Consider the following 22,271-nt stretch of genomic DNA (forward strand, 5'->3'; position numbering starts at 1 on the left):
AGGAGTATCTTTGTGGCGTTCTCTGTATTTCCTGATTTGAATGTTGGCCTGCCCTACTAGGTTGGGGAAGTTCTCCTGGATGATATCCTGAAGAGTGTTTTCCAACTTGGTTCCATTTTCCCCCTCACTTTCAGGCACCCCAATCAGACGTAGATTTGGTCTTTTTACATAATCCCATACTTCTTGCAGGCTTTGTTCATTTCTTTTTTTCTCTTTGTTCTTTTGGTTTCTCTTCTCGCTTCATTTCATTCATTTGATCCTCAATCGCTGATACTCTTTCTTCCAGTTGATCAAGTCGGTTACTGAAGCTTGTGCATTTGTCACGTATTTCTCGTGTCATGGTTTTCATCTTTGTCATTTGTTTATGACCTTCTCTGCATTAATTAGTCTAGCTGTCAATTCTTCACTCTTTTTTCAAGATTTTTAGTTTCTTTGCACTGGGTACGTAATTCCTCCTTTAGCTCTGAGAAGTTTGATGGACTGAAGCCTTCTTCTCTCATCTCGTCAAAGTCATTCTCTGACCAGCTTTGATCCGTTGCTGGCGATGGGCTGCGCTCCTTTGCAGGGGGAGATGCGCTCTTATTTTTTGAATTTCCAGCTTTTCTGCCCTGCTTTTCCCCATCTTTGTGATTTTATCTGTCTCTGGTCTTTGATGATGGTGACGTACTGATGGGGTTTTGGTATAGGTGTCCTTCCTGTTTGATAGTTTTCCTTCTGACAGTCAGGACCCTTAGCTATGGGTCTGTTGGAGATTGCTTGAGGTCCACTCCAGACCCTGTTTGCCTGGGTATCAGCAGCAGAGGTTGCAGAAGATAGAATATTGCTGAACAGCGAGTGTACCTGTCTGATTCTTCTTTGGAAGCTTCCTCTCAGGGGTGTACTCCACCCTGTGAGGTGTGGGGTGTCAGACTGCCCCTAGTGGGGGATGTCTCCCAGTTAGGCTACTCAGGGGTCAGGGACCCACTTGAGCAGGCAGTCTGTCCGTTCTCAGATCTCAACCTCCGTGTTGGGAGATCCCCTGCTCTCTTCAAAGCTGTCAGACAGAGTCGTTCACGTCTGCACAGGCCTCTGCTGCTTCCCCTGTTGTTTTTTAGCTGTGCCCTGTCTCCAGAGGTGGAGTCTACAGAGACAGGCAGGTTTCCTTGAGCTGCTGTGAGCTCCACGCAGTTCGAGCTTCCCAGCGGCTTTGTTTACCTACTTAAGCCTCAGCAATGGTGGATGCCCCTCCCCCAGCCTGGCTGCTGCCTCGCGGTTAGATGGCCGCAGACTGCTGTGTTAGCAATGAGGGAGGCTCCGTGGGCGTGGGACCCTCCCGGCCAGGTGTGGGATATATCTCCTGGTGTGCCGTTTGCTTAAAGCGCAGTATTGGGGTGGGAGTTACCCGATTTTCCAGGTGTTGTGTGTCTCAGTTCCCCTGGCTAGGAAAAGGGATTCCCTTCCCCCTTGCGCTTCCAGGTGAGGCGATGCCTCGCCCTGCTTCAGCTCTCGCTGGTCTGGCTGCAGCAGCTGACCAGCACCGATTGTCCGCACTCCCCAGTGAGATGACCCCAGTACCTCAGTTGAAAATGCAGAAATCCCCGGTCTTCTGTGTCGCTCATGCTGGGAGTTGGAGACTGGAGCTGTTCCTATTCGGCCATCTTGCTCCGCGCCAGAACCTCTTATTCTTATGCAAATGGTTCCTCCACCAGAGAGAGGAGCTTAATTGCTGTGGGACAGAGCTAGACTCCCTGGAGGGAGGAGGGGGAGACTCTGTAGGCACCTGGTGGGGAACACCAACCAGCCTTGCTGGTGCCATGGGGCCTGGTCAGTGGCTATGCCTCATTCCTGCCCTGTGTGGCCATTGGACACCACACACACATGCTGCAGACACTGCCATGTACCCCAGCCAGTAAAGAATTGGGGACAGGGAGCTACCCCACCCAACTGTCTTGTGAGTGCACCCATGACCATTGGGGTGGGTGTGGACCACCTCCAGTATTGTAAAAGGAAAAATAGGTGCCATTGCTGTCCCCCCAAAAAGAAGAGGAATGCCATAAGACCAAAAAAGGCTCAGAAACAAAAGTGAGAGGTTTTGAGCCCCCATTTGACTCGCCCTTCTGTTGCGGGAATGAAGGAGGACTGGAGAGGCCACGGGGTGAAACAGGAGAACTTTATTGAGTGCACTCAGACCCAGCACATTAACATCCAAAAACTAGGCCCAGAACAAAGACAGCACTTGACTTTTTTTTTTTTTGAGACGGAGTCTTGCTCTGTCACCCGGGCTGGAGTGCAGTGGCCGGATCTCAGCTTACTGCAAGCTCCGCCTCCCGGGTTTACACCATTCTCCTGCCTCAGCCTCCGGAGTAGCTGGGACTACAGGCGCCCGCCACCTCGCCCGGCTAGTTTTTTGTATTTTTAGTAGAGACGGGGTTTCACCGTGTTAGCCAGGATGGTCTCGATCTCCTGACCTCGTGATCCTCCCGTCTCGGCCTCCCAAAGTGCTGGGATTACAGGCTTGAGCCAGCACTTGACTTTTATACACATTTCTAAAAGGGGGTGGGCTAGCTTGAAACAAGCTTACAGTGGCACAAAGCATAGTGGTGTGAAAGCAAGGATACAGAGGCAGAACAAAGGCAGTTAATCAAATTGTGACAGGTGCATTATTCAGGATTACATATGACCCTTGCTTATGCAGCCCAGGTGGCTGTTTTCTAGACTTGCTCAAAAGAGCCTTGCAAGTGCTTATCTCATAACCTTCGCTATGGTGCCCAGACGGCCGCAGCCTAGGCCTACTCAGGCATGTCTTATAACCTTCACTGTGCTGTTTAGACAAAACAGAATGCTGGAAGTTACTAGTTACAAAAAACAGGTGTCTATAAACTGATAAAACTTGCGGAGCAAGATACAATCATACGGAAGGAGGATGGGGTTCAAGGGGGAACTTTACTTTTTCTTATCCTCTTGTTGAGGGAGTGCTGGGAGAGTCTCCAGAGCACATCCTTTGAGCCCTGGCTTCTTTGAGAGTGTTATCGAGACTTCATCCAGGTCTGGGCTTTGCCTGTTACTGCCTTTGGGATGAGTCAGCCTCATATAGAAAGCTTGTTTTTCTCTTTTTTAATTTTATTTTTCTTTAATTTCCTATCTCACTTCCTCAGGCCCCACATTTGAGCGCCAAAGATGGTGTAGGACTTTCTTCTCAATTCATCTAAAAATTGGGTTCTTGTCACACAACCAGGAAAGATCAGACTCATGGACACATAGAAGGGTGAGAATAATGGAATTTATTGGGCGAAAAAGGAAAAAGAGAAAAACCTCAGCAGTGGAAGAGGGACCTGTTCCTACTTTGCCACACAGGAACTCAAGAGGCTGGGCTCCTCACCTCTACCAATGGCATGAACTTCTGTGGCTCCACCCCATTCTCCCAGTCAAAGGTCAGTGGGAGGTTCTTTGGGGAGCTCTTTTTACTTCACTGTCTTACTGCTTTATAAATGTATAACCAAAGGTCAAGCAAGACCTTTCCTTTGTTCAGGACAAGAAAATATAATCGTTGTCCCAAACATTTCTACTTCATATGTAATCTGTGCTTTGTCTTTACTTCAGGTATCACTTAGTTTTCACCTCCTTGCTTTATTATTTCTATTTCTACGTTATTATAGTGTCCTGGAGTAACAAATTCAACCCGTGCCAAACTAAAATAGTTCCACTCCTGTTTTCTCTCTCCTGATCCACATGTGCACACTAAGAAAAATCTTTCTTTTCATTCTATTCACCCTAGTTTTCAAAGCCACAGCTCTAGATAATCATTCAAGACTCTTCTGCTTTCTGTTTCCCAGTCAGTAACTCCCCACATCCCTCAGTCCCAATGTCCTAATTATCTTAAAACTTTACTTCTCATTACTCAGTACCTAGTTCAGATTCTGACCATATCTAACCTGGGCCTTTGCAACAGTCTTTTAACTGGTTTCCCTACCATTGCATTTCACCATTTTAATTCATTCATTACATCAGACGGAGCTTCCTAAAACCTATGTTCATATTACTCCCTTGCTTAAAACTCCTTAAGTCTCCTCATAAAGGAAAAAGGTGCTGTATCATTCAAGTACTTTCATGATTCTTTAAAGACTCCACTTCTTGGCCGGGTGCAGTGGCTCAAGCCTGTAATCCCAGCACTTTGGGAGGCCGAGACGGGCGAATCACGAGGTCAGGAGATCGAGACCATCCTGGCTAACACGGTGAAACCCCGTCTCTACTAAAAAATACAAAAAACTAGCCAGGCGAGGTGGCGGGCGCCTGTAGTCCCAGCTACTCGGAGGCTGAGGCAGGAGAATGGCGTAAACCCGGGAGGCGGAGCTTGCAGTGAGCTGAGATTCGGCCACTGCACTCCAGCCGGGGCGACAGAGCGAGACTCCGTCTCAAAAAAAAAAAAAAAAAAAAGACTCCACTTCTTTAGTTAACTTAATCCTATGTAATAACATTGGTAAAATCACGTGGGTTTTCTACTTATATCCTTTTATAATATATGAATATATTTTGTTATATTTTAAAATACATATATTTTTGTCCTTGTGCTACCTAAAATCATTTTTCATGCTGGTCTTTGGAAATACTGACCTAGAAGATGAAATCTAAGCCCTGTGATGTGATCCCTCTTGTTCTTCACATCTTGCTGCTCTTCCTCTCTTTCCACCTTACATATATGAAGGCTGAAATCCTAGCAGTTCCCCAGTGTGATATGGTTATTTCACTCTCCTATGTCTTTGCTTGGAGCAGGCCCCCCTCCCCTGTTCTCTCTTTAATGAACTTTTTATCCATAGGAAATCACTCCATCATTTTAAAGTTTTCCCTGAAAGTCACTCCTTCTATGCCTGTATCTACTTCTCTTATAGTATTTTTCACATCCAGGGCTGCTGACACTTGAAGGCAGGGTCTAAGTCTTCTCTGTGTCTTACCTGTCCCTCACATAGAACCAGGGCATATAGTAGGGCTCAAAAAAAGTTTCTTGGATTTTGCTGAATCCCAGACTTTCAAAGTTAAAATTAGGAGAACCCACAGTTAAGGGAGTCATTCTAATTCCTAAAAGCATTTAATTAGTTCTATATCACGGTCCACAAAAGGACAGTGGAACTGATGGATCCTAGAGTTGCTTGTTTGAGGTGAGACCAGTGGCTAATGAGATAAGTTCAAATTCGTAACTCCAAAGCTTATACATACCATTCTGCCTCTCAGTTGACATGTTTTGGTCAATACATAGTAATCTGTGATGAATTGTCTTTGTTGGGTTACTTCTAGATTCATGTTCTTTAAAAGTTACATAATCAGGACTAGATTCCAAGGAAATAATCCAAAATAGAGGAAAAGCTATATTCATAACGTTCTAGTGGACATTTTCATTTAGAGCAGCAAAAGATTGGAAATAATTTAAATGTCTACCTTAATGGCTAATTATGTAGTATATCAGTTTAATGGACTATTTTTCTGCTGTTGAAAATGGTGGTAACTGATATTATGGAGAAAGTGAGCACTAAATAATTTCAAGTGGTAAAAGCAGAAAGCAAAACTGTGGGATTTTTAAAATTTTGTTTGTTTTTGTTTTTACTGAGTTTACAAGTATATTAGGAAAAATTATATTTTAAAAATTTGGAGGAAAGAAAATTTGCCCTTAGTTATTTTAAGAGGGAGAGATGGGTGGGTTTAAAACTTTTTCTTTTCTTTCTTTCCCAGATTTTCTGAACTGGATTCTGAAAGGATGAGCCAATTAAAAAAAAATAGGGAAAAAAATTACAAATCCTGGGCTAAGGGCAAAGTGGTTTCAACCCTGATCATGTATCCCCAACCCTCTGGTACTCCAAAGTCAGGACTTGCTTTTGTTCAGCCAGGAGGCTTTTATTCTGTAGAATTTTTTGTTTGTTTTTGAGACAGAATCTCACTCTGTTGCCCGAACTGGAGTGCAGTGGTGCAGTCTTGGCTCACTGCAACCTCCACCTCCCCAGTTTAAGTAATTCTCGTTCCTCAGCCTCTCAAGTAGCTGAGACCACAGGCACACACCATCACACCCAGCTAATTTTTGTATTTTTTGTAGAGATGGGATTTCATCATTTTGGCCAGGCTGGTCTCAAACTCCTGACCTCAAGTGATCCACCCGCCTCGGCACCCCCAAAGTTCTGGGACTAAAGGTATGCCACCATGCCTCGGCTTCTGTAGACTTTTGTTTTGATTTGTTTTGTTTAGTTTTTATTTTTTAATTTTATTTTCCCATAAGTTATTCAGGTACAGGTGGTATTTGGTTACATGAATAAGTTCTTTACACTAGTGATTTGTGAGATATTGGTGCACCCATCACCCGAGCAGTATACACTGCACCATATTTATAGTCTTTTATCCTTCATCCCCTTCCCATTCTTCCACCCAAGTCCCCAAAGTCCATTGTATCATTCTTATGCCTTTGCATCCTCATAGCTTAGCTCTCACATGTAAGTGAGAACATACAATGTTTGGTTTTCCATTCCTGAGTTACTTCACTTAGAATAATCGTCTCCAGTCTCATCCAGGTCACTGCAAATTTGGGTTGGTTCCACAATTTTGCGTTGGGCATTTGGGTTGGTTCCATGATTTTGCAATTGTGAATGATGCTGCTACAAACATGCATGTGCAAGTATCTTTTTCAAATAATGACTTCTTTTCCACACTGTTTTCCATAGCAGCTGTACTAGTTTACATTCCCACCAGCAGTGCAGAAATGTTCCTTGATCACTGCATCCACGCCAACATCTACTGTTTTTTTATTTTTTTTATTATGGCCATTCTTGCAGGAGTAAGGTGGTATCACATTGTGGTTTTGATTTGCATTTCCCTGATCATTAGTGATGTTGAGCATTTTTTCATATGTTTGTTGGCCATTTTTATATCTTTTGAGAATTGTCTATTCATGTCCGTAGCCCACTTTTTGATGGGATTTTTTTTCTTATACTGATCTATTTGAGTTCGTTGTAGATTCTGGATATTGTCCTTTGTCAGATGTATAGATTGTGAAGATTTTCTCCCATTCTGTGCGTTGTCTGTTTACTCTGCTGACTGTTCCTTTTGCTATCCAAAAGCTCTTTAGTTTAATTAAAGTCCCAGCTATTTATCTTTGTTTTTATTATATTTGCTTTTGGGTACTTGGTCATAAAATCTTTGCCCAAGCCAAAGTCTAGAAGGGTTTTTCCAGTGTTATCTTCTAGAATCTTTATAGTTGTAGGTCTTAGGTTTAAGTCCTTAATCCATCATGAGTTGATTTTTGTATAAGGTGAGATGTGACAATCCAGTTTTATTCCTTACATGTGGCTAGCCAGTTATCCCAGACCATTTGTTGAAAAGAGTGTCCATTCCCCACTTTATGTTTTTGTTTGCTTTATCGAAGATCAGTTGGCTGTAAGTATTTGGGTTTATTTCTGGGTTCTCTATGCTGTTCCACTGGTCTATGTGCCTGTTTTTTTTTTTTTTTTTTTTTTTTTTTTTTTTTTATTGAGATGGAGTCTCGCTCCGTGGCCCAGGCTGGAGTGTAGTGGCCGGATCTCAGCTCACTATAAGCTCTGCCTCCTGGGTTCACGCCATTCTCCTGCCTCAGCCTCCCGAGTAGCTGGGACTACAGGCACCCGCCACCTCGCCTGGCTAGTTTTTTGTATTTTTTAGTAGAGACGGGGTTTCACCATGTTAGCCAGGATGGTCTCGATCTCCTGACCTCGTGATCCGCCCGTCTTGGCCTCCCAAAGTGCTGGGATTACAGGCTTGAGCCACCGTGCCCAGCCATATGTGCCTGTTTTTATACCAGTGCCATGCTGTTTTGGTGACTATGGCTTTATAGTATAGTTTGAAATCAGGTAGTGTGATGCCTCCAGATTTGTTCTTTTTGCTTAGTCTTGCTTTGGCTATGTGGATTCTTTTTTGGTTCCATATGAATTTTAGAATTGTTTTTTCTAACTCTGTGAAGAATGATGGTGATATTTGATGGGGATTGCATTGAATTTGTAGACTGCTTTTGGCAGTATAGTCATTTTCACAATATTGATTCTACCCATCCATGATCATGGGATGTGTTTCCATTTGTTTGTGTCATCTATGATTTCTTTCAGCAGTGTTTTGTAGTTTTCCTTGTAGAGGTCTTTCAACTCCTTTGTTAGGTATATTCCTAAGTATTTTATATTTTTTGCAGCTATTGTAAAATGGGTTGAGTTCTTGATTTCATTTTCTGCTTGGTTGCTGTTGGTGTATAGAAGAGCTACTGATTTGTGTACATTAATCTTGTATCCGGTGGCCGGGCGCAGTGGCTCACGCCTGTAATCCCAGCACTTTGGGAGGCGGAAGAGGGTGGATCACCTGAGGTCAGGAGTTTGAGACCAGCCTGACCAACATGGAGAAACCCCGTCTCTACTAAAAATACAGAAATTAGCCAGGCATGGTGGCACATGCCTGTAATCCCAGCTACTCGGGAGGCTGAGGCAGGAGAATTGCTTGAACCCGGGAGGTGGAGGTTGTGGTGAGCTGAGATCGTGCCATTGCACTCCAGCCTGGACAGCAAGAGCAAAAATCTGTCTCAAAAAAAAAAAAAAAATCTTGTATCCAGAAACTTTGCTGAATACTTTTATGAGTTCAGGGAGCTTTCTGGAGGAATTCTTAGGGTTTGCAAGGTAAACAATCAAACAGGATGGTTAGACTTCCACTTTACCAATTTGGATGCCCTTTATTTCTGTTGTCTGATTGCTTTGGCCAGGACTCCTCCAGTTGAAGAGGAGTGGTGAGAGTGGGCATCCTTTGTCTTGTTTCCGTTCTCAGAGGGAATGCTTTCAACTTTTCCCCATTCAGTATTATGTTGGCTGTGGGTTTGTCATAGATGGCTTTTATTACATTAAGATATGTCCCTTGTATGCCAGTTTTGCTGAGGGCTTTAATCATAAAGGGATCCTGGATTTTGTTGAATGCCTTTTTTGCATCTATTGAGATGATCATGTGATTTTTGTTTTTAATTGTTTATGTAGCGTTATCACATTTATTGACTTGCATACATTAAACAGTGCCTGTATCCCTGGTATGAAACCCACTTGATTATGGCAGATTATCTTTTTGGTATGTTGTTGGATTCGGTTAGCTAGCATTTTGTATTAGGATTTTAGCATCTTATGTTCATCAAGGATATCAGTCTGTAGTTTTCTTTTTTGGTTATGTTCTTTCCTGGTTTTGGTATTAGGGTGATGCTGGCTTCATAGAATGAATAAGGGAGGGTTCCTTCTTTCTCTCTCTTGTGGAATAGTGTCTAAAGGATTGGTACCAGTTCTTCTTTGAATGTCTCGTAGAGTTCTGCTGTGAATCCATCTTGTCCTGGACTTTTTTGTTGTTGTTGGTAATTTTTAAATTACTATTTCAATCTCGCTGCTTGTTATTGGTCCGTTCAGGATATCTAATTCTTCCTGATTTAAGCTAGTTGGACTGTATTTTTCCAGGAATTTACCCATCTCTTCTAGGTTTTCTAGTTTATGTGTGTAAAGATGTTCATAGTAGCCTTGATCTTTTGTATTTCGTGGTGTCAGTTGTAACATCTCCTGTTTCATTTCTTAGTGAGGTTATTTGGATTTTCTCTCTTCTTGGTTAATCTTGCTAATGGTCTATCAATTTTATTTATCTTTTCAAAGAACCAGTTTTTTGTTTCATTTATCTTTTATATTGTTTGTTTCAGTTTCATTTAGTTCTGCTCTGATCTTAGTTATTTCCTTTCATCTGCTGAGTTTGGGTTTGGTTTGTTCTTGTTTCTCTAGTTCCTTGAGCTGTGACCTTAGATTGTCTGTTTGTGCTCTTTCAGACTTTTTGAGGTAGGCGTTTAGGGCTATGAACTTTCCTCTTAGCATTGCCTTAGCTATATCCCAGAGGTTTTGATAGGTTGTGTCATTATTGTCATTCAGTTTGAAGAATTTTTAAAATTTCCATCTTGATGTCGTTTTTGACCCGAAGCTCATTCAGGAGCAGGTGTTGTTGTTGTTGTTGTGTTGTTGTTTTCTGAGACAGAGTTTCGCTCTTGTTGCCCAGGCTGGGGTGCAGTGGCGTGATCTCAGCTCACTGCAACTTCTGCCTCCTGGGTTCAAGCAGTTCTCCTGCCTCAGTCTCCTGAGTAGCTGGGATTACAGGCGCATGCCACCACTCCCGGCTGATTTTTGTATTTTTAGTAGAGATGGGGTTTTGCCATGTTGGTCAGGCTAGTCTCGAACTCCTGACCTCAGGTGATCCTCCGGCCTCAGCCTCGCAAAGTGCTGGGATTACAGTTGTGAGCCACTGCGCCTGGCCTATTTGCATGGTGTTGAAGGTTCTTTTTGGAGTTGATTTCTAGTCTTATTCCACTATGGTCTGAGAGAGTGCTTGATATAATTTCAATTTTCTTAAATTTATGGAGGCTTGTTTATGGCCTATCATGATCTGTCTTGGAGAAAGTTCCATGCACTATCAAACTGAATATGTATTCTGTGGTTGTCAGATGAAATGTTCTGTATATATCTGTTAAGTCGCTTTGTTCCAAGGTATAGTTTAAATCCATTGTTTCTTTGTTGACTTTCTGTCTTGATGACTTGTCTAGTGCTGTCTGCCAAGACCAACTCAGTTGTGGAGTCCCTAACTCAGCGGCGCTAGAGGAATTAAAGACACACACACAGAAATATAGGGTGTAGAGTGGGAAATCAGGGGTCTCACAGCCTTCAGAGCTGAGCGCCCCGAATAGAGATTTATTCACATATTTATTGACAGCAAGCCAGTGATAAGCATTGTTTCTATAGATTATAGGTTTACTAAAAGTATTCCTTACGGGAAACAAAGGGCTGGGCTCTGGCTAGTTATCTGCAGCAGGAACATGTCCTTAAGGCACAGATCGCTCATGTTATCATTTGTGGCTTAAGAACACCTTTAAGCAGTTTTCCGCCCTGGTTGGGCCAGGTGTTCTTTGACCTCATTCCGGTAAACCCACAACCTTCAGTGTGGGCATCATGGCCATCACGAATATGTCACAGTGCTGCAGAGATTTTGTTTATGGCCAGTTTTGGGGCCAGTTTATGGCCAGATTTGGGGCTTAGCCCTAGCAGCTGTCAGTGGAGTATTGAAGTCCCCCACTATTATTTTGTTGTCTATCTCATTTCTTAGGTCTATTAGTAATTATTTTATAAATTTGGGAGCTCCAGTGTTAGGTGCATATATATTTAGGATTGTGATATTTTCCTTTTGGGCAAGGCCTTTTACGGTTATATACTGTCCCTCTTTGTCTTTTTTGACCGCTGTTGCTTTAAAGTTTGTTTTGTCTGATGTAAGAATAGCTACCTATCTCTGCTTGCTTTTGGTGTCCATTTGCATGAAATGCCTTTTTCCACCCCTGTATTTGAGTCTTTATGTGTTAGGTGAGTCTCTTGAAGGCAGCATGTAGTTGGTGGTTGAGTTCTTATCCATTCTGCAGTTCTGCATCTTTTAAGTGGAGCACTTAGGCCATTTACATTCAATTTATTATTGAAATGTGAGGTACCATTGTGTTGATTGTGCTTTTTGTTGCCTGTGTACTTTGGGTTTTTTTGTTTGTTTTTTTGTTTTTGCTTTTTAACTTGTATTTTTGTTTTATAGGTCCTGTGTGATTTATGCTTTAAAGAGGTTCTGTTTTGACATGTTTCTGGGATTAGTTTCAAGATTTAGAGCTCCTTTCAGCAGTTCTTGCAATGGTGGCTTGGAAATGGCAAATTCTCTCAGCATTTGTTTGTCTGAAAAGGACTGTTCTTTCCTTCCTATATGATACTTAGTTTCACTGGATACAAAATTCTTGGCTGATAATTGTTTTGTTTGAGGAGGCTGAAGATAGGGCCCCAATTCCTTCTGGCTTGCAGGGTTTCTGCTGATAAATCTGCTGTTAAACTGCTAGATTTTCCTTTATAGGTTACCTGGTGCTTCTGTCTCACAGGTCTTAAGATTCTTTCCTTTGTCTTAACTTCGGATAACCTGATGACAATGTGCCTGGGTGCAGGTCTTTTTGTGAGGAATTTCCCAGGTGCTCTTTGTGCTTCTTGTATTTGCATGTCTAGATCTCTAGCAAGACCAGGGAAGTTTTCCTCAATTATTCCCCAGATATGTTTTCCAAGCTTTTAGAATTGTCCTCTTCCTCAGGAACACTGATTGTTCTTAGGTTTGGTAGTTTAACAAAATCCCAGACTTCTCGGAGGCTTTGTTCATATTTTCTTGCTATTTTTTCTTTCTCTTTGTTGGATTAGGTTAATTTGCATTTCTAAAAGTGTGTCCAGAATTTCCTGAATTTTATATTGTTTTTTCTTTAAGCTATCTATTTCCTTGAATATTTCTCTCTTCACTTCTTTTTATTATTTTTATTTTTATTTTTTGACGAAGTCTCACTCTGTCACCCAGGCTGGAGTGCAGGGGCACAATCTCGACTCACTGCAACCTCCACCTCCCAGGTTCAAGCCATTCTCCTGCCTCAGCCTCCCGAGTAGCTGGGACTACAGGCGTGCGCCACCACACCCAGCTAATTTTTGTATTTTTAGTAGAGATGGGGTTTCACCATGTTGGCCAGGATGGTCTCGATCTCTTGATCTTGTGATCTGCCCACCTTGGCCTCCCAAAGTGCTGAGATTACAGGCTTGAGCCACCACACCCGGCCCTCTCTTTACCTCTTGTATCATTTTTTGGATTTCCTTGCATTGGGCTTTGCCTTTCTCTGGTATCTCCCTGATTGCCTTAATAGCTAACCTCCTAAATTCTTTTTCAGGGAAATCAGGGATTTCTTCTTGGTTTGTATCCATTGCCGGTGAACTAGTGTGATTTTTAGGGGGTGTTGACAGGCCTTGTTTTGTCATATTACCAGGGTAGGTTTTCTGGTTCCTTCTCATTTGGGTAGGTAGGTAGGCTCTGTCAAAGGGAAGGTCTAGGGCTGAAGGCTATTGTTCAGATTTTTGTGTCCCACAGAGTGTTCCATTGATGTAGTACTCTCCTGCTTTTCCTGTGGATGTGACTTCCTGTGAGCCAAACTGGAGTGATTGTTGTCTGTTTTCTGGGTCTGGCCATCCAGCAAGTCTGCCCAGCTCTGGGTTGGTACTAGGAGTTGTCTGCACAGAGTCCTGTGATGTGAGCTGTCTGTGGGTCTCCCAGCCATGAATACCAGAGCCTGTTCTGGTGGAGGTGGCAGAGGGTGCAGTGGACTCTGTGAGGGTTCTTAGCTTTGGTTTAATGCTCTACTTTTGTGCTGGTTGGCCTCCTGCCAAGAGGTTGCACTTTCCAGAAAGCATCAGCTGTAGTAGTGTGGAGAGGGACTGGTGGTGGGCGGGGCCCTCGAACTCCCAAGAGTATATGCCCTTTGTCTTCTGCTACCAGGGTAGATAGGGAAGGACCATCACGTAGGGCTGGGGCTAGGCACATCTGAGCTCAGATTCTCCTTGGAGGAATCTTGCTGTGGCTGTTGTGGGGGATGGGGGTGAGATTCCCAGGTCACTGGAGTTGTATACCTAGAAGAATTATGGCTGCCTCTGCTGAGTCATACAGGTTGTCAGGGAAGCTGGGGAAAACTGGCAGTCACAGGCCTCACCCAGCTCCCATGCAAACTGAAGGACTGGTCTCACTCCCACCCTGGCCTTCCAATAGCCCCGAGTCTGTTTCCAGGTGGAGGGCAAGATGGGCTTGAAAACTTGTCTGAGGCTTTCCACCTCCCAGCTGCAAAAGAAGGAAGGGCTTTAGTTCTTCCCCGACCTTTGAAGTCTGCAAGCTGGGTTCATGCCCTCCCCGAGTTCTGGCCAGGAGGCTTCTCCCCGGTTCAAACTGTTACAAAGTTCAGCTAGAGAATTCCTTCTCCCTGTGGAATTTTACCCCCTGCTCCTTTGGCCACCCTCCTGATGGATCCCTGTGGTGCCAGGCAGGTATGGGCTGCTTGGCGACCCAGTGAGCTCCCAGGCCTTTCTGCTGCTTCCTCTACTCCTGTATTTCACTCGGCTTAGCTCTCTAACTTGACTCAGCTCCTGGTAAAGTCAGAAATTTCTCCTGCAGACAGACCAGCTTCCCCAGTGGGGGGGTGTGTTCAGGAGAGAAGGGTCTTTTTTTCCCACGTCCACAGTTGGGGCACTCATAGTATTTGGGATGTCTCCCGGTCCTGCAGGAGCAGTCCGCTTCCTTCAGAGGGTCTGTGGGTCCTCTCCGGATTGCTGGTTCTTGCAGTCAATCTTGAGCTAAAATTCACGATGCATGCCTCCACATGCTCAGCAAATACAGTTTTGAAAAAAGTTGGAGGAATCACTCTGCCCAATCCAACACGTATTATGTTCCTACAATAATTAAGAACGATCACAAGGTCCCACAATAGGCTGTCTGCAAGCTGAGGAGCAAGGAGAGCCAGTCAGAGTCCCAAAACTGAAGAACTTGGAGTCTGACGTTCAAGGGCAGGAAGCATCCAGCATGGGAGAAAGATGTCGGTTGGGAGGCTAGGCGTCTCCTCTTCCATAGAGTTTTTGAGACAGGTTCCCTGTATTCTTCCCACCAAGCCAGCATTGGAGCCAGCCCCTGTCAGGAGAAAGCTGGTTCTCCCATCATACTGTGACCTCCCTGTTTTGGTTTTATGGTGCAGTCTGTGTATTGGAGGTACATTAAATCTGAATGAATTGATAAGGGTGGCTGAAAGTAGAATGCCATAGAGTTAATAGCTTCTGTGATCCTACATGTTCCAAGATATCTGCCGCAGTCCAGAAAGCCAGTTTTCCTTTGTGGTGTCTGTGGGCATACACTTTGTTCTGCTCCTTAGTAAGTCACACCTCGTCTTCCAGGTCCTCTAGGATCCCTGTAATGTTCTAGTTGTTGCCTGGGTATTGGAGTAATAGCAGTGCTTGGTGCTACAGAAATAGATGGATGGAAGCTGTGGTTACTGTGACACCAAGAACTTGTCCCCTGAGCTGCCTACTCCGCTTTCTCCTATATTTTTTGGTAATTGGCTCTGTCATTCACCTCATTGCAGGATTCAGAATCCTGGGACTGGGTCTTGTATTTCTCTTTTTCCCTTACCCTCCTTATCCAAATAGTCACCCACCAAGTTCTGCTTCCTGCTCTCATGATTTCTCACCTGAGTTACCCTAGTAGCTTCCAGACAGGGCCCTCTGATTTCAATCTTGGACACTCCCACTATCTTTTATGTTATGGAAAGATCTAATCATGTTACTCCCCATTTAAAATCCCTCAGAGAGCACTGCAGATAAAATTAAAGCCAGTTAGCTTAGTATTAAGGTTTTACATGCATTTCTGCAGCCATCTGCTCCACTCTTGTACCCTAATAATGCCAAACTTCTTTTAGGCCTTAATTTTATCATCTGTAAAATGAGGATAATAAATAGTACCTACTTCATATGATTGTAATAAGGCCCCTCAAAACTGTTTCATGCCTCTTTTGCAAACTGCATTAGGCTGTTCTCACGTTGCTATAAAGAAATACCTGAGACTGGGTAATTTATAAAGAAAAGTTTAATTGACTCACATTTCTACAGGCTATACAGGAAGCATGATGGTGGCATCTGCTTGGCTGCTGGGGAGGCCTTAGAAAACTTACAGTCAGCCAGGCACAGTGGCTCACTCCTGTAATCCCAGCACTTTGGGAGGCCGAGGTGGGCGGATCACCTGAGGTCAGAAGTTCGAAACCAGCCTAACCAACATGGAGAAACCTCATCCCTACTAAAAATACAAAAAATAGCCGGGCATGGTGGGGCTGTAACTCCAGCTACTTAGGAGGCTGAGGCAGGAGAGTCACCTGAACCCAGGAGGTGGAGGTTGCAGTGAGCCAAGACTGCGCCACTGAACTCCAACCTGGACAACAGAGTGGGACTCTGTCTCAAAAAAAAAAAAAAAAAAAAACGGAAGCAAGAAAACTTACAGTCATGGCAGAAGGCACAGTGGGAGCAAGCATTTCACATGGACACAGCAAGAGCAAGTGAAAGAACACATTCCTCAACACATCACAGCCTTGAGCACATCACATCCCCCCATATGCCTCCACTTCCTGGGCCCGACACAAACATCACAGCCTTGAGCACATCACATCCCCCCATATGCCTCCACTTCCTGGGCCCGACACAAACACATCACAGCCTTGAGCACATCACATCCCCCCATATGCCTGCCTGACACAAACACATTAAGAAAAACAACACCTGGAGAAGCTCCAATAAGGTTACAACCGTTTGTAAAAGCGCAGGAACCAATAAGAAGGCTGCTAAAAGCATAACTTCACATTAACATGTAAACCAACTGTAATGCTGTAGCCTAGAGAAATGCCTTGTTCCTCTGTAACCTGACAAGTCCTGTTTACCTCGAGCTATAAAAAGCAAGTGCACGCATTGTTTGGGGCCCTCTTGAACGCTGTGGAATGGAGGGACCAAGTTCGAACTTGCATTAAAGATCCTTGCCGCTTGGCTTTGACTCTGGACTCTGGTGGTCTTCTTCGGGGAATAAACGGTCTGGGCATAACATAAGAGTGCAAGGCATGAGGTACTATACACTAATGGTACTAAACGACCGGATCTCATGAGAACTCACTGTCATGAGGACAGTACCAAGGAGGGTGGTGCTAAACCGTTCATGAGAAATTCACCCCCATGATCCATTCACCTCTCACCAGGCCCCACCTCCAACATTGGGGATTACATTTCAATATGAGATTTGAGCGGGGACACACATCCATACTGTATTCCAGTGTTTTTTTTTGTTTTGTTTTGTTGCCTGTAATACTTTTTCCAAAAGCTGGCTAATTTCTGCTTATCTAATCAATATTCAAGTCAAAGGACCCCTTCCTGAACCCCTAATCCTAGATGAATACTTCTCCCTTATCCCCTAACTTCCTGTGCATAGCCACTGGAAGAGCTTTTAACATTTAAGATAATGTCTATTCTTCACCTCCATCTCCAGTGTCCTGGGCTCACCGGTGCTTGATTAAAGTTTGAAAAAAAGAATGGAATCAGCAGACCTGAGCATAATGCTGGCTCTGTCAATAGCCCGCTGAGTGATATTGAGCAAATCATTTTCCCTCTCTCAATCTCTCATTTTCCCAAGGAGGTTGGACCAGGTGATCCCTGAAATTCCCTTCCATTTTGAAGTGACAAGCTTATGGGGAGAAGAAAGCAGCAAGATAGTCTTAGAAATTGGGAGAATATGTTATGAAATAGAATGCACCTCGCATTACTTACTCTTCTTTTTCTTCTGTCATTTAGAGGTCATTTTCTTCTGAGGAAGTCATTCTTAGGGATTATTCTGTCCCCAACCCCAGCTGGAACAAGGACCTAAGACTGCTCTTTGACCAGTTTATGAAGAAATGTGAAGACGGCTCCTGGAAACGTTTGCCTTCCTATAAACGTATACCTGCTGAAAAGATTCAAGACTTCAAAACCCATTTCCTTGGTAGAAACAGCCACTTTCTCATTAATGTATCTGAGCATCAAATATCAAACTAAGAACAGATTGAAGTACTAGTTACTACCTGAAAAAAGAAAAAGTATAATGCAGGGTTATAGTTCTATAGTCACCAGTTTTATAGACCAGAAATCACAATAAATTTTGCAGATTGGAGCGCATAAAGCCTATTGTCAAGAATAAGACTGCTCCCACCCTGGCATTCTTATCACCATTAGCAAGAGTGAAGAAAGGGCCCCAGAGAGCTTCCACCCTTCTACAACCTCATCACCTCTATGTCTTGAGGCTATCATCTAATCTCATTTCACCCTTTATCCCATGTTTGGTTCTATCACCCTAAGAAGCTCAGAACACTCAGGTTACACCCACATCTCCCAGTATCTAAATCCCCAGGGCAACCCACCCTACACCCAAAACAGACACATTGCACTTCCTATCCTTCTGTGTTTTTTTACTAATATACTTTTTTAGCATTATAATTTTATAGAAAAATTAGCCCAAAGTACAGAGAGTTTCCATATACCCTTCATCCCCTCCCCACCCCTGATTTCTCCTGTTATTAACATCTTGCATTATTACTGTGGTGTATTTCTTACAGTTGATGAGCCAATATTGATATATTACTCTTAATTAAGGTGCATAGTTTGTTTTAGGGTTCACTCTTTGTGTTATGTTTTCCGTGGGTTTTAACAACTGTGTAATGAGAGATGTCTGTCATTATAGTATATTGAATCATTCACAGATATTTCTGAGTTACTCATTATCTTTTAATCATCCAAACACATCTTTAGGTGCTGGTGTTTCTTTTTTAAACTGACTTTTAAGAAGGCCCTTGGGCTGGGCACTGTGGCTCATGCCTATAATCCCAGCACTTTGGGAGACTGAGACGGGAGGATCACTTGTGGTCAGGAGTTCAAGACCAGCCTGGCCAACATAGTGAAACCCCGTCTCTACTAAAAATACAAAAAAAATTAGCTGGGCGTGGTGGCGGGGACCTGCAATCCCAGCTACGTGGGAGGCTGAGGCAGGAGAATTACTTGAATCCAGGAGGCAGAGGTTGCAGTGAGCTGAGATCGTGCCACTGCACTCCAGCCTGGGCAACAGCCTATCTCCCCCCCACAAAAAAGAAAAGAAAAAGAAGGCTCTTAATATTGCCCAACAACCATCCTTCATGTTTCCCTAGTTTATTCACTCTCCTCCCTTACTGGATGACTATTTTCTGCCTTTATCTTTCTTCTTATGCCTCTAATACTTTCTTTTACCTTCTCACCCTCAGTTGGTCTCGCTTCCTATCTCACTAAGAGGCAATAAAAGCAGTCAGAAGAGAACTTCCAGTCTCCCATTGCCTCACATATCCTCCACCCTGCATCTGTGCCTGATGTTCTGCTTCTTCCTGCTATAAGTGAACCATCCACACTCTCAGGGAGACCCAGCCTTCCATTTGTGCGCTGCATTCCATTTTCTTTGGCCTACTGAAGGACATCCATCTCTGCTAGATGTTTCTTATCAGCATATAAATATGCCACAGCTGCATTTCTCTCTTCCCAGTCTCTCTCTCTGTTTTGTTTTGTTTTTGTTTGTTTTGTTTTGTTTTTTTGGTTTTGAGAATGAGTCTTGCTGTGTCACTCAGGCTGGAGTACAGTGGCATGATCTCGGCTCACTGCGACCTCCGCCTCCTGGGTTCAAGTGGTTCTCCCACTTCAGCGTCTCAAGTAGCTGGGATTACAGGTGCACGCCACCATACCCGGCTTATTTTTGTATTTTTAGTACAGACAGCGTTTCACAATGTTGGCCTGGCTGGTCTCGAACTCCTGACCTCAAGTGATCTGCCCCACCTTGGCCTCCCAAAGTGCTGGGACTACAGGCATCAGCCACTGTGCCCAGCCTATCTTGAACCCACTCCCTCAAAACAGCTCTTGCCAAGGGTACCAGTGACCTTCATGTTGCTGAGTCCTCTAACCTCTCAGCTTGTGGCACAGCTGGTGACTCCTTTCTACTTGAACGTAACTTCCAGGACACCACATTCTCCACTTCACTGGTCCCCCCTTTTCAATTTCTTGTGCTGGTTCCTCCCCATTCTCAAACCCTTCATGTTAGGGTGCCCTCAAGTCTCAGTCCTTAGTACTCCTGTCTTCTCCACACTCCATTGGTAATCTCATGCAGTCTCTCAGCTTTAGAGACCATCCAAAAGTTGACAACTTCTTAATTAAATGATTGAAATTTAGTGCCTGGGTTTAAATTCTAGTTCCACAATTTAAAGCTGTGCAACTTTGAGCAAGGCACTTTACCTTTCTTTGCCTCAGTTTCCTCCTGGTAGATACTTTAGTATTTGCTGAAGGAATTAATAAAACAAAAATAAAACTAATCAAGAAAAATTATAGAGTTCTTAAGATTCTTTGCAGAATCTCTGATATATCTCAAGGGAATAATTATTGTTTTATAAATGAAGAGGAAAAATGTGTAGTTTGTATTACTAATTCTCTTCCAACTGTTAGCATATCACACTACTGACTGTCCTTACCCCAGCACAATCTGGCTTCTACCCTAACAGCTCTACTGAAATGTCTTTGTTGAAGCTACTAGTGAGTGAAGTGCCAAATTCAGTGTGCATTCTTCAGCACTTACTGTACTAGACCTCCCTGTCTTATTCTCATTGAAACATTTTCTCTTGGCTTTCATAAACCTTTCAGACCAATCTTCCCTCCTCCTTCTACTTGCTCCTTAAATGTCAGTGTTTTCCAGGGTTCCATTCCTACATGGTTTTGCTCATTTCTTCATCCAACCCTCATTCACTCTTGACTAAAATTTGACCCTCTCAGAATCAAAAGGAGTTTGAGGTCCTCTTTGCTACCCACACTTGTTTTCAAACCATTACTTCCCCTCATCTTAAAAAGCCCTCTGGGCTGGGCACAGTGGCTCAACACTTTGGGAGGCCAAAGTGGCGGATCACTTGAGGCCAGGAGTTTGAGACCAGCCTGGATGACAGAGGAAGATTCTGTCAAAAAAAAAAAAAAAATCCCTCTGTTTCTTTGAGTTTATACCATCTAACTTTGTCACCCTCCTCCTCTTCCCCTCCTTGTTGCTGTCATCTGTCAACCTCTCCCTCAGTGTTCGAGTATTTCAGCAGTTGGTCCACTATCTACCCAACTCCATTTAGCATTCTCAGCAACTCGAGCATCCACACAGTGGCTCCTCAGTTTATGTGCTTCCTCATCACCCTTGAACTTTTCTTATCCCCTAGCCCCAGGCACACACTCCCATGAACATCTTGAGCCTTATCTTCAGACAGTACACAGCCTCCAAATGCATACATTTAAACATCCTGTTTTCTGATGACAGCATTTTTCCTTTCAGCAGCTTACTTATTCAAAGGCCCCTCAGAAACAATTGTTAATTCATTAAGACCTTCTGAGTTCATTGAATCCTTTACTTTCTTATGGTCCCGTAGCTCTCATCTATCTGAACTTCTGTAGCCCCCTTAGCCTAGAAAAACCCCAGCCCTGGATGAATCCAACCATCTGCCATCTTTACTTTGAACAGGCTTTCACATAGTTAAGCATTGCTGGAGAAAATTACACCATCTAGCAGATATGTTTGGTGATTGTGATTTTTGTAGTCTCATCTCCTGTCTCCATTCTTATCCTCCTCAAAGCCCTTGCTCCACTCAACTGTCAGAATGATTCAAAATGCAAATCTCATTTTCAGTGTTATCCCATTTCTTTTTTTTTTTTTTTGAGGCGGAGTCTCGCTCTGTCGCCCGGACTGGAGTGCGGTGGCCGGTTCTCAGCTCACTGCAAGCTCCGCCTCCCGAGTTTTTACGCCATTCTCCTGCCTCAGCCTCCCGAGTAGCTGGGACTACAGACTCCCGCCACCTCGCCCGGCTAGTTTTTGTATTTTTTAGTAGAGACGGGGTTTCACTGTGTTAGCCAGGATGGTCTCGATCTCCTGACCTCGTGATCCGCCCGTCTCGGCCTCCCAAAGTGCTGGGATTACAGGCTTGAGCCACCGCGCCCGGCCAGTATCCCATTTCTTAAAATACTATTGCCTTTCAGACTTAAAAATGAACATGAAGCACCTAGGAATCTTGTTAAAATGCAAGTTCTGCTTCAAAAGGTCAGAGGTAGAACCTGAGATTCTGCATTTCCAACAAACTTCTTTCACCATCACAAAGGACAAATGCATCCTCTTGAGAGCAATCGCTTTTGGTCTTTATTTTGAAATGACCTACATTTTAACTCAACCCAGACGTTATTTTTCTCATTTTTATGAAATAAGCTCAAGGTCTGATAATCTAGACTAGAAATTTCAAACTCCTAAGTAAAAAAATTAGAAGCACTTAACACCTATCTTATCCTGAAGTCCTGGAATGTCAGAGTTGGAAGAGATCTTTTTTTTTTTTTTTTTTTGAGGCGGAGTCTCGCTCTGTTCCCAGGCTGGAGTGCAGTGGCGTGATCTCGGCTCACTGCAAGCTCCGCCTCCCGAGTTTAGGCCATTCTCCTGCCTCAGCCTCCCGAGTAGCTGGGACTACAGGTGCCTGCCACCTTGCCCAGCTAATTTTTTGTATTTTTAGTAGAGACGGGGGTTTCACCGTGTTCACCAGGATGGTCTTGATCTCCTGACCTCGTGATCCGCCCGCCTCGGCCTCCCAAAGTGCTGGGATTACAAGCGTGAGCCACCGCACCCGGCCGGAAGAGATCTTAGAGCTCATTTTATTTTATCTCCTCATTGTATGGATAAAGTACGGTGCAAAAGAGTGAGTTCTAGGCCAGAGGTAGGCCAATAATTTAATTTTCCCAACTCACGGGCCAGGTTCTTTCCACTGCACCATAATACTGATCCCCAACTTTAAGTTTCCT

General features: G+C 43.8%; 1 protein-coding gene across 11 annotated transcripts in view; it reads left to right on the plus strand.

The window, feature by feature from the left end:
• THEM4 (thioesterase superfamily member 4) overlaps positions 1–22,271 on the plus strand; it is a 62,068-nt gene that overhangs the window by 13,075 nt on the left and 26,722 nt on the right. For 6 of the 11 annotated variants that reach the window (XM_033196040.1, XM_033196041.1, XM_033196042.1 and 3 more), the window contains exon 2: positions 17,217–17,403. In XM_033196040.1, coding sequence (XP_033051931.1) covers positions 17,217–17,403 — 187 coding nt within the window. Of the gene's footprint in view, positions 1–3,134; positions 3,411–5,700; positions 5,820–6,103; positions 6,153–17,216; positions 17,404–22,271 lie in introns of those variants that run through there. The other 5 variants (XM_033196047.1, XM_033196043.1, XM_033196048.1 and 2 more) reach the window with 5 other exon arrangements.

Source organism: Trachypithecus francoisi, unplaced genomic scaffold (genome assembly GCF_009764315.1).
Source record: "Trachypithecus francoisi isolate TF-2019V2 unplaced genomic scaffold, Tfra_2.0 Lachesis_group5, whole genome shotgun sequence".
In the NCBI taxonomy this organism is placed as follows: Eukaryota; Metazoa; Chordata; class Mammalia; order Primates; family Cercopithecidae; genus Trachypithecus; species Trachypithecus francoisi.